This window comes from Gobio gobio (assembly GCF_949357685.1).
Source record: "Gobio gobio genome assembly, chromosome: 7".
Taxonomy (NCBI): Eukaryota; Metazoa; Chordata; class Actinopteri; order Cypriniformes; family Gobionidae; genus Gobio; species Gobio gobio.
The window spans coordinates 19,868,771-19,878,825 of record NC_137103.1 but is presented as its reverse complement, the minus strand read 5'-3'; the positions used below and the strand labels follow the sequence as shown (position 1 = coordinate 19,878,825).

Sequence of the window (10,055 nt, the reverse complement as noted above, 5' to 3'; positions counted from 1 at the left end):
TTCAGTTTCACTTTCGTTTCCGTCCAAACGGAAGAAACGAAACTCAGAGCTCAGGAATATTTAGGCCTACATAGCAGCTGATACTGAAATATTCTATTCATTGTCCCCGTTTAAGGGAAGTTTGTCCTTGATACACGAACACATTTTCTAATTTATTATCTCTCTCCTTCAAATGTTATTTAAACAGGAATAGTTTCACTCGAAACACTAAGCTAAAAACATTGTACTACTATAAAACAATAAATAACCGTAAACCATACAACTCTGGTAGACGGTACATTTCCACAATAATAAAACATACATGTATGTAAATAAATGTATTTATTTAATTTCTCCACTAAACTCCATGTCATGCTTATGCTTAAACATCTAAAATTGTTTCCTAAATTCTAGACAAATGTTTCCCTTCATTTACATTGAGTGCACTGTTAAATATTGTGTTCTTCATCTGTTTTACCTGGTCATTTTAAGTAAAGAAGCAAATGCATACTGACAAGACATCACAAGACAAAAAAGATAATAAGCCAACATCATCAACTTCTTTGTAAATGAAATCGGCAAGTGAGCAAACAATGCAACCATTATTACTCATTCCCCAGTGCATGCTGGGATGAGAGTGAACTACAATAAATAATAATCTTCTAAAAATTCTAAATAATCTTTGGTTATTTTTAAGCATTATTTACTAGATACAGATCATTTTAGCATTTTACAGCATTATATTTAGAGCTAATTGTAAACACAAGTGACTATATAGTTTCCAATCAAATAAAATTGTTACTATCAGTGTTGGGTGTAACTAGTTACTAAGTAATTAGTTACTGTAATTTAATTACTTTTCCTTGAAAAAGTATTTTCTCTGTAATTTAATTACAGTTACTTCGGATGTTATTGAACTAAATACTGATTATATGTAATACAATAGTGGAATTAACATACAATTTTAAAGTCTAACTTTAATATGCATGTTTTTATATCCTCACTTTAGACTGTAAACTGGTATAATTTCACTTTTATTTCGATTGACTAAGAGACCAGAAGCATTAGAAAATTCATTTAAAGCATCCAAAATGACAGGAACCTGTTTCTCATCTTTTAAAGACAGACAGGTGTCATCCGCCAGTTAAGAACTCGTAATTACAACTTTTTAACTGGGAGATTTAGTACCTCATGAAGGCTGTATGACCTGACCACTGCAGTTCTATTTAGGCGTTGATAGTGTTGCCATAGAAATGCAAAAGAATTCTCAATTTTAAAAAAATAACCACTTACATGTTTAGCATGTTTGCAATGTAAGAATGTACAGGGAGACTTCTGTAGAAAACACTGACTCGTTGGTACATTTGTAATATTTCATTCATTTAAATAATTTGTGTAGTTTTATATTATTTATTTGAATGAATTAAAAGAGCCGTTTCATGTCTATCCTTGAATCACTTTAGTCGAGGTTGATATGGAATTTAGAAAGTAATTAGAAATAAGTAATTAAATACTTTTTGGAGAGAGTATAGTAATTAATAATTTTTTTAAGTGACTTACCCAACACTGGTTACTATTCATTTGACTAGTTTTTGTTAGTTTTAGTAACTAGTATTTTAGTAATGCAAAACCCTATTAAATTAATATGTGATCGGTCAACTTTTTGCCATTTCAAGGTTTTCATGTCGTAACAATAACTATGATATTTTGGAATGGAAATGGTTGCCATGGTGATTTTTTGTAAGGGGGATTCTAATTATTTGTCTCCTTGTCATTTAGTTATCCCCAAGGTAAAATACTGAACTGACGTACTCTTGCTATTTCTATTTGTGTTGTGAACATTTACTTGATTATTGATTTATCTAACGATCATCATAATTCTAATCTTTTCATTTATACCACATGATTAATTGTTTTATATGTCATCATGCAGCACATTTGGGGGTCATTTGTGATGTTAGGGGTGTATCAGCTATGATACAGGTGGGCTTTTAATTGGATTTTGACAGCTTGCATTATTTAGGATGGGTGTATTGTGTCACGTTCAAATATGATGGGGCTAGAGGGGGAGTTCCCCAGAGTTGTTTGTGAAAAATTCTGACGTTACGTAAGAAAAGATGACTTGTGCCCCACCTTGGTTTTGAGACATTGCTGATGATAAGTTCACAACATGGATGGAGACAAGAGTCAGAAACCAATTCAACCTATGCATGCCTTTGCCCACACAGTGCTGAGGGATTCACCAAGATACCACCAAATGAATCAAGATGGAGCAAACTGCAGAGGAGTAAGTCATGACACGACTGTTGTTGTATTTTCCATCTTCATGTGATCCAGATGTCTCTCTAATTGTTACCATCAGGTGCAATTTCAGCCTGTTTGTTTGTGACTGCAAAGGGAAGACAAATTTCTTTTGTTGTTGTTGTTAATGTAGTTAAAATATTATCTTAAGCCTGGAATACACTACACAACTTTTAAAATCTGAACACATTTTAAAACACTAGGCATCATTACACTTGGCGAATTTGGCTCCAGTCAAAACTGGGCATAATACACAAATTCAGAGATCTTCAACCTTGTACAGTTTATCATTCACGGCCATTTCGTAATTACCATAATCGCAAGATTCCAACTTGTAAAAAGTGTCATCGTAGAACGGGTAATTACAACTTTTGGTTACACTTTATTTTAAGGTGTCATTGTTACAGTGTAATTATATACAGGTATTTAAGTACTGAGTAATATTTAGTAAGTACATATATTAACTATAGGGTTAAGGTAGGATTAGGGTTTGGTTTAGGGTTAGTTGCATGTAATTGTGCATAATTTACTGTTATTACTTTGGTAAGTACATGTAACATATGTAACAAGGACACTGTAAAATAAAATGTTACCCAACTTTTAAACTGGGAGACTTCTGATTTGTACCACATGAATGCTGTACCACCTGACCACTGCAGTTTCATTTAGGCGTTGATAGTGTTGCCACAGAAATGAAATGTTTAAATGTTTTTATTTGGGATTTCAGCAGAAGGTTTTTTTTTTAAACGCAAACAAATACAACTTAAATCCTAACAAATATGCATGAAAAAAATGTGACCTAAGGTAGTAATAATAATCCACCCCATCCAGTGGTAAAAGCAGGCAATGACAGCATAATAAACATTAATCACAAGCTTCCAGAAAAGAAATAAAAGGGGACCAAACTTTTTCACTAATTCTTTCTAAATGTAGCGTACCTGAAAAATTCCCAATTTTAAATAAATTACCATTTACATGTTTAGGACAATGTAAGAATGTACAGGGACACTTCTGTATAAAACACTGACTCCTTGGTAATGTTTCCTCATTAAAATCTGATGGTTTCCTATTAAATCAATAGGATGTGTGGGAATACCAATATGGTGGCTTCACTTATTATAACGTGCGATCCAGTCGTTTATATAGATCAGTGGTCCGAGGACAGCTCTTAGTAGAACATCAAAAATTATGGTAATTATGACATGGCGTGAACGCAGCATATTTCCAACCTGCTTCAGCACACCTGCCAGTGATCCTGAAGATCTTGATTAGCTGGTTCAGGTGTGTTTTATTTAGGGTTGGAGCTGAACTCCATGCAGAAACATTCGCCTCATTGCTAAGAGATGTCGGCCAACTCCGAGTCCAAAGACACAAGATCTGCAGACCTTTGGCGACCGCAAATTAGGGCAAATATACATATGGGCAAAATTTGTGTAGTAGTGTACTCCAGCTTTTAGTTTGTTAAAAAAAAAAAAGGTTTTAAATGTGTTTGTAGAATGTAGTCTTTTGCTAATGCATGCGCCATGCAAACTTCCAGTTGCCAGTGGCTGAAACACCATCCCATTTGTGTTTAGAAATGAAAAGAATTTCTAATTTTCTCTCTGCAGTTGCACAGAAAGAAGAGGAGGATCGGTTGAGATGGAAGGAGGAGAATCGGCATGGTCCAATTCAGCTGGCTCCAGAGAGACTTGGTAATGCAAAGATGAAATATATGGAAGTCCAGATTTAAAACACAAAAGAGCAAGAACTTCTAAATCTGCAAATCTATTTTCTCACAGGTGGTGCAGTTTCATTGGCAGAAGCTAGACAGAGACAGCAGGTGGACGCATGCCAGTCAAAGCTGAGAAAAAAGGTTTAAAATATCTGATTCATTTCCTAAATACTTGCGGTATTTTGCATACTTACAGTACATTTGCATATCTCTACAGCTCCAAAAAGAGGAAATGGATAGAATAAAGAGACAGGCAGAGGAGAAGGAGATTGAGAAGATGAAGGCCATACAGCGAGAGAAGGTACAGCCCAAGAAATTGTTCACATCTGACTTTTACAGCATTTCTGTAGGGCATTATGTTACTCTCATGCATCTGCAAAACTTCATCTGGTCATCTGGCTTATGTTTGGATTCAGAGTGTTTTTTTTATTTTTTATGATGCCTTTGTAATTCAGACTTTATAACTCCAGATGTCACTGCAGGCAACATACACGTTATCATATTCTCTGCAATTAAAGGAGATATTAGACTTCAGCCTTCAGTGCTGCTGCTGCATGTGCTTTGCGTGATTGACGAGTCTAATTATTCCAGCAGCCACAGACACCAGAGTTCATTTGCTAAAACATGCGCCGGTCACTGCTTGGCTGTTCTTGTAGTGTAATAATGGTTTACTTTAGAGATCTCGGGATGGTAGATAAGCTTGGAATGTTGGAATTGAAAAACAGTGAAAGAAAAAAGTTTTTAATTATATTAGATTTAACTTTATTGTCGTTGTGGAGAGTACAAATACAGTGCCAGTGAAATGCAGTAAGTAAACAGGAAGTGCAATCTACAGAGGGGAATGACAAAAGAATGACAACACTTTGAAAATATGTGGTAACATTTTTTTTTTAAGAAATAAGGAAAAGTTTTAGGAATTTGAAAAATTAACATTCTGCTAATGTTGGAACATAATATGAAATAAAAAATGAAAAAAATGAAATAAAAAATATATAATAAAATTAAAAATTGTGCACTGTTTTAAGGTCAGTAATCAAAAAATGTATCCAATATTTCAAGAATTTGTCAGAAGATCAGATCAGATTTTGGATTTTGAGCAAGCCAACCTAGGTGTAAATTACATTCTTCTTTCAGACAAATACAATCAGAGTTATATTAATAAATGTACTGGCTCTTCCAACCTTTATAATGGCAGTGAATGGCTGTTTCTGTTTTGAAGTCTATGAAAGTGCATCTATCCATCATAAAACTACTCCACAAGGCTCCGTGGGGTTAATAAAGGCCTTCTGAAGTGAAGCGATGCGTTTGTGTAAGAAAAATATCTATATTTAAAACTTTACAAACTGTAATCTCTAATTTCTGCTAACTGTCGAGACTGGCGTTCCAGCGTATAACGTAGGACGCAGGCGTAGCGTAAGTTCTGGAGACGAACGTGGAAGCACTGAGGATAGAGCAAAAAAAAATGTGGTTCTCGCAAGAATTATCAAATTCTCACCGGAGCGTCATACGCTGGAACGCCGTCTCTCGTGAACACGCGTACGAAAGTTAGCGGAAATTAGAGATTACAGTTTGTAAAGTTTTAAATATGGATATTTTTCTTAAACAAACCCATTGCTTTGCTTCAGAATTAACCCCCCGGAGCTGTGAGGAGCACTTTTATAATGGATGGATGCACTTTTATTGACAAAACAGAAACAGCCATTCATTGCCATTATAAAGGTTGGAAGAGCCAGGACATTTATTAATATAACTCTGATTGTATTTGTCTGAAAGAAGAATGGAAGATGCACAAAAAATGTAATTGCTCTCTATTACACTCTAATCCTAACCCTATAGTAACTAGCATTTACTGAATTATTATTACTTAGTTCTTAAATGTAAAATTACACCTTACAATAAAGTGTAACCGTGCATTTGTTACGGATGTCTGGTGCTGCAGAGAAGAGGAGATTCGGGACTTCCACAAAGATAGGTTTTTATTCAAATAAACGTCGATCAGAACACCAACCAGCACTAACATAACGTAGACCGGACAAAGCAAGAGTGAACAAGAGGGAACTAAATACAAACACTGATGACTGACTTACGAGGGGCACAGGTGATACAGATGAGGATAACTAAACACAGCTGAACAGAACTAGACTAACGAGGGTAACCAAGGAAACAGAGAAAGTGGCGGGAAACATAGACAAAGGAACATGTGACCAAAGCAAACAACACGACAGAAACACAGATATCTAACAGCATTCTGATCAGCTGGACATACTGTAACAAGATTGGCTCATTCAATGGTGTGAATTTAGGGCAGAACTATCAGTTTTTAACAACCATTGATAGACTGCAGGGAGTGTTTTGAAAAACCTGTTTGAATATGTTAGTAATTAAGCACAATTTATAGTAATTACTATAGTAACTACATGAAATGTGTAAAACACTGTAAAATAAAGTGTTGCCGAATGCTCAAACAAAACCAGGTAATGTTTGATATGTCAAAGAGAACCTCAATGTTTAATTTTTTTTGAGGAATCAACCTACACATGGCTTACTTATAGTTAATTTTGCATATTAAGCTGAGAAAGGATATTGTAAGTAGCTACTTTCACATTAAAACATCTTTAATACGTTGCTTTGCAGGCCGAACAACTAGAGATGAGGAGAAAGCAAGAAGAGGAACAGAGAAAGGAGCGGTATCAGCATGACAAGCAAATGTATGTTAAATATTTTTCCTACATGCCAGATTTGAAGTGTGATTTGTGTAAAGGAGGAAGAAGGATGTTAATCTGCTTTATTGGCCATTATCCAAACACAATAAACTTGAATGTACAAGTTTAGCCTTGGCCCAAGTTCAGAAGAAAATATGCCTTTTATTTAGAGATCTTGTCAATAGGTGATTGAAAACAAATGCAAGGCAACCTTCAAGATAGTTAAACAGATATGTGCCACTATTTTCAGTAAAAAACTTATCATCATTAACCCTTATGTTGTTGTAAACTCATATGACAAACACATACTCTATGAGCGTTTTTTTGCCAGTCTGGTTGCCATACCAGAGGCTATTAACCTCCACCCACACACACACACACACACACACACACACACACACACACACACACACAAAGAGAGAGAGAGGCTGGTGTTTTTTAATTCTGTTTAAAAATAACACAATGCTGCCATATTTTGGTAATTGACGGGAGGGCAGACAGAGAGAGAGAGAGAGAGTGAGATTCAGAAGTAGGGATCGACCGATATGGATTTTTTAGTGCCGATGCCAATTTTTTTTCATCAGCCTTAGCCGATGATCGATACGGGCTGCCGATTTTCTGGAGCCGATATTTGGAGCCGATACTGCTTTTGCTCCCTCAATTTACATCATAAAAATGATACAATGATCATGATGATAACCATTTAAAATTTAAAAAAGGAACATTTATTGAACAAAAAAAACAATATTTAACAAATAGTCAAAACAGGTGAGGTAGAACAAGAAAAAAAAGAGTTCAGTGGTGAAACTAAATTCTGAAAATAAATATTTAAGCATAAATCAAATAATTACAGTATTGCGCACAGTATCAACAAGCAAGCATCATAATAAAGTGCACACTGACTGTACTATACTTAAAACTTTTATACTTTAAAAAACTATTTACAACCTAGTCATTTAATGCTTAGGTGCACTTAACTTAATCTCTTGAAAAAAATATCGGCGAACGCAGCAGCCTATTTTTTTTTTGTCTTTTGTCTATAGTCTAACACTATTCAGAAGAAATATTTTAAATAAATAAATATATTAATCTGAAAAATAGTACATTAATTTTATATTCATCCAGGTTAAATTACCAAACATTTAATCTTAATTTAAATCAAACAATGATTTTACAAGATTTCTGTTTCCATTTTTTGTCCTTATTTAATCCCTCGCCTTAGCAGCACCGTTAAGCTCCAAACTGGCCAAAAAACATCACAATAATGCATTATTACTGCAGTAGTCCATATGAATTCTGCACTATATTCCAAGTTTTCTAAAATTATACAATAGCTTTGTTTGAAAACCAACCCATAATTTAAGTTGTTATTCACAAAAAAAAAAATCTCTTTTGGCTTAGCTTTTAAATCTCATCATGCAATTTTAATGTGCATATTCAAATTTGGCACATTGTGATTGGTTACGAAAAGTGTCTTGGTCTTGTTTGACCTCAGTGCTGCCTTTGACACCATATGTCATGGGCTGCACAGCTGGCTGGTTCTCCTCGGGATGGTATTTGATTGGTTTCAATCTTATTTAACTAATCTTGCCGTGTGTGTTAGACATAAATCTGATGCCAGCTCAACAGGGAGTTCCTCAGGATTCAGTACTGGGCCCAACTCTATTTAGCAAATATTCTTCCACTTGGGCAGCTTATTAAAGGACAACTCCGGTGAAAAATGAACCTAGGGGTAATTAACACATGGTTACCGAGTAGATAGTTCTCTGGGATGCGTTTTAAGGTGTGCAAAAAAACCCTAAATAACGACTTATATAGTGATGACGATTTCAAAACACGGCCTCATGAAGCTTCGAAGCGTTATGAATCAGCGAGTCGAATCATGATTCGGATCGCGTGTCAAACCGCCAAACTGCTGAAATTTGGCGATCCAAACTGCTCATTCGACTCACTGATTCATAACGCTTCGAAGCTTCATGAGGCCATGTTTTGAAATCGTCATCACTATATAAGTCGTTATTTAGGGGGTTTTTTGCGCACAAAAACTATTCTCGCCGATTCATTAAGTTATTGTAGAACCGCTGTAGTGAGATGGACTTTGTAACGATGTCTTTAGTACCTTTTAAGGGTCTTGAGAGTGTAAAGTGCCATTGTGCCAATGGAGGCCTTTCAGAGCCATCAGATTTCAACTAAAATATCTTTGTTTGTGTTCCGACGACGAACGAAGGTCTTACGGGTGTCGAACGACATGAGGGTAAGTAATTAATGACAGAATTTTCATTTTTGGGTGAACTAACCCTTTAAGCTAATCTGTTTTTAGAGATAAAACTCTTTACATTCGATTGTCATGAAAACGCATCCCAGAGAACGATCTACTCGGTAATCATGTGTTAATTACCCCTAGGTTCATTTTTCACTGGAGTTGTCCTTTAAGAAGTTTGGCCTTGGGTATCACTGCTATGCTGATGATGCTCAAATGTACATCACCACTAGCCCTGATGTCGGCAGCATGTTAGCTGTTTATAGTGTGTGTCTAGAAGAAATCAGGATGCAACATAACTTGCTGAAATTGAATGGCTCCAAAACTGAGCCTATGCTGTTTGGTGCGATGGCAGTTAAAATAATTGGGAACACTTTAGAATAATGGTCATTAGTTAACATTAGTTAACTACATTAGTTAACGTGAACTAATAATGAACTACACTTATAAAGCATTTATTTATCTTTGTTAATGTTAATTTCAACATTTACTAATGCTTTATTAAAATCTTGTTAACATTAGTTAATGCAGTGTGAATTAACATGAATCAACAGCTGGATTTATATTAACTAACGTTAACAAAGATGAACAAATACACTAACAAATGTATTGCTCATGGTTAGTTTATGTTAGTTAATACATTAAGATTAATTAATGTTAACTAATGACCATTATTCTAAAGTGTTACCAATTAGGTATTTTTCAATTAATTTAATTATTTTTACAGCATTAAACATCAAATATAAATTTCCAGCCCTTGTATATATGCAAATGTGAATGAGATTTGAGAGTCCAAGACAGTCGGTAAACAACAACTTAAATTCCAGTCTTTTCTTCAAATGTATATACGGTTCAGAATTCCAAGCACTTTTTTTATTTTATTTTTTTGGAAGAAAGAAAGTTATATGGGTTTGGAACAACATGAGGATGAGTAAATGATGACAGAATTTTAATTTTTTGGATGAACTATCCCTGTAATCACAATTATGTTTTTTCCTCCTGCAGGAAAACCAATGAGTTTCTTCAAAGAATTGAGAGGTCCAGCAGTACCGTTTCTATGGCATCAAGCAATCCCATACCAGCATCATCCTGGGTAAGACAG

General features: G+C 34.9%; 1 protein-coding gene across 1 annotated transcript in view; it reads left to right on the top strand.

Moving 5' to 3' along the window:
• The window catches only part of epsti1 (epithelial stromal interaction 1), a 30,694-nt gene that overhangs the window by 743 nt on the left and 19,896 nt on the right, over positions 1-10,055 (top strand). The window contains exons 2-7 of the mRNA XM_079820987.1: positions 2,208-2,266; positions 3,888-3,971; positions 4,059-4,132; positions 4,209-4,292; positions 6,626-6,699; positions 9,959-10,046. Coding sequence (XP_079677113.1) covers positions 2,208-2,266; positions 3,888-3,971; positions 4,059-4,132; positions 4,209-4,292; positions 6,626-6,699; positions 9,959-10,046 — 463 coding nt within the window. The remainder of the gene's footprint in view (positions 1-2,207; positions 2,267-3,887; positions 3,972-4,058; positions 4,133-4,208; positions 4,293-6,625; positions 6,700-9,958; positions 10,047-10,055) is intronic.